An 801-nucleotide genomic window follows, 5' to 3' on the forward strand; every position below is an offset into this window, starting at 1 on the left:
TTATATATATATATTTGTATAGAGTTCTCTGTTTAAGTTTCCAGATTAAATCAACAAACACCTCCATTCGTAACCTTACTGCAACTGGTTATGTGCACACTTACATATATGTACACTTGCCTACACCTATATACAGTCTGGGCATGTGTGTGTTGGCTTAATTTAATCTTCACTTTGCACATGTTTGTGATAAGGGTATGTGTATGTACATGTATTTCAATACACACGTGTACGTACATACATGCTAGTTTTAGGGCTGTGCCTTTGTAATACAATTCGAGGTGTGTACTTTTCATCGTTTGCACCTTTTTTCTGCACCTATTCGAAACGTTTAGTAAACGGTGCACGAAGTTTGTAATCACCCATGTTCAAGTGTATGTTCTTCATCCTCGTTTGACCTTACAATTTATTCCTTGTCTATATATATATATCAGCTTTGGCAACAGTATCAGGGGAGGGAGGTAACCATGCTGGGTTTCTGTTGCATGCTTATTGAACTGAGAACACCTTCGTAACATGTAATAATGGTTTACTGAACTCTTCTTGTTCATGCTTTTCATTTCGTCATACATAGGAACGGGCAATGATTTGGCTCGTGCACTCGGCTGGGGCGGTGGTTACGTCGACGAAGAGCTGAGTGATGTGTTCCGTGGATTGGAGGTATAGTGATGTTCTATGGATTGTAGGTAGGAAATAAACACACTAACATGAATTCTTATACGTCCAGTATATATATATATATATATATATATATATATATGTGTGTGTGTGTGTGTGTAAGTAGTATGTATATATATATAT

The 801-nt window shown here is 37.0% G+C and overlaps 1 protein-coding gene across 1 annotated transcript; it reads left to right on the forward strand.

Annotated features, from left to right (window-relative positions):
* Positions 1-574: 574 nt before the first annotated feature.
* SARC_17694 (hypothetical protein) lies at positions 575-666 on the forward strand (the record flags this gene model as incomplete). Its single annotated transcript, XM_014288217.1, has 1 exon — positions 575-666. A coding segment is annotated over one exon (92 nt), but the record flags the coding sequence as incomplete, so codon positions are not given.
* Between the last annotated feature and the right edge of the window lie 135 nt (positions 667-801).

Source organism: Sphaeroforma arctica, assembly GCF_001186125.1.
Source record: "Sphaeroforma arctica JP610 unplaced genomic scaffold supercont1.11711, whole genome shotgun sequence".
NCBI lineage: Eukaryota > Ichthyosporea > Ichthyophonida > Sphaeroforma > Sphaeroforma arctica.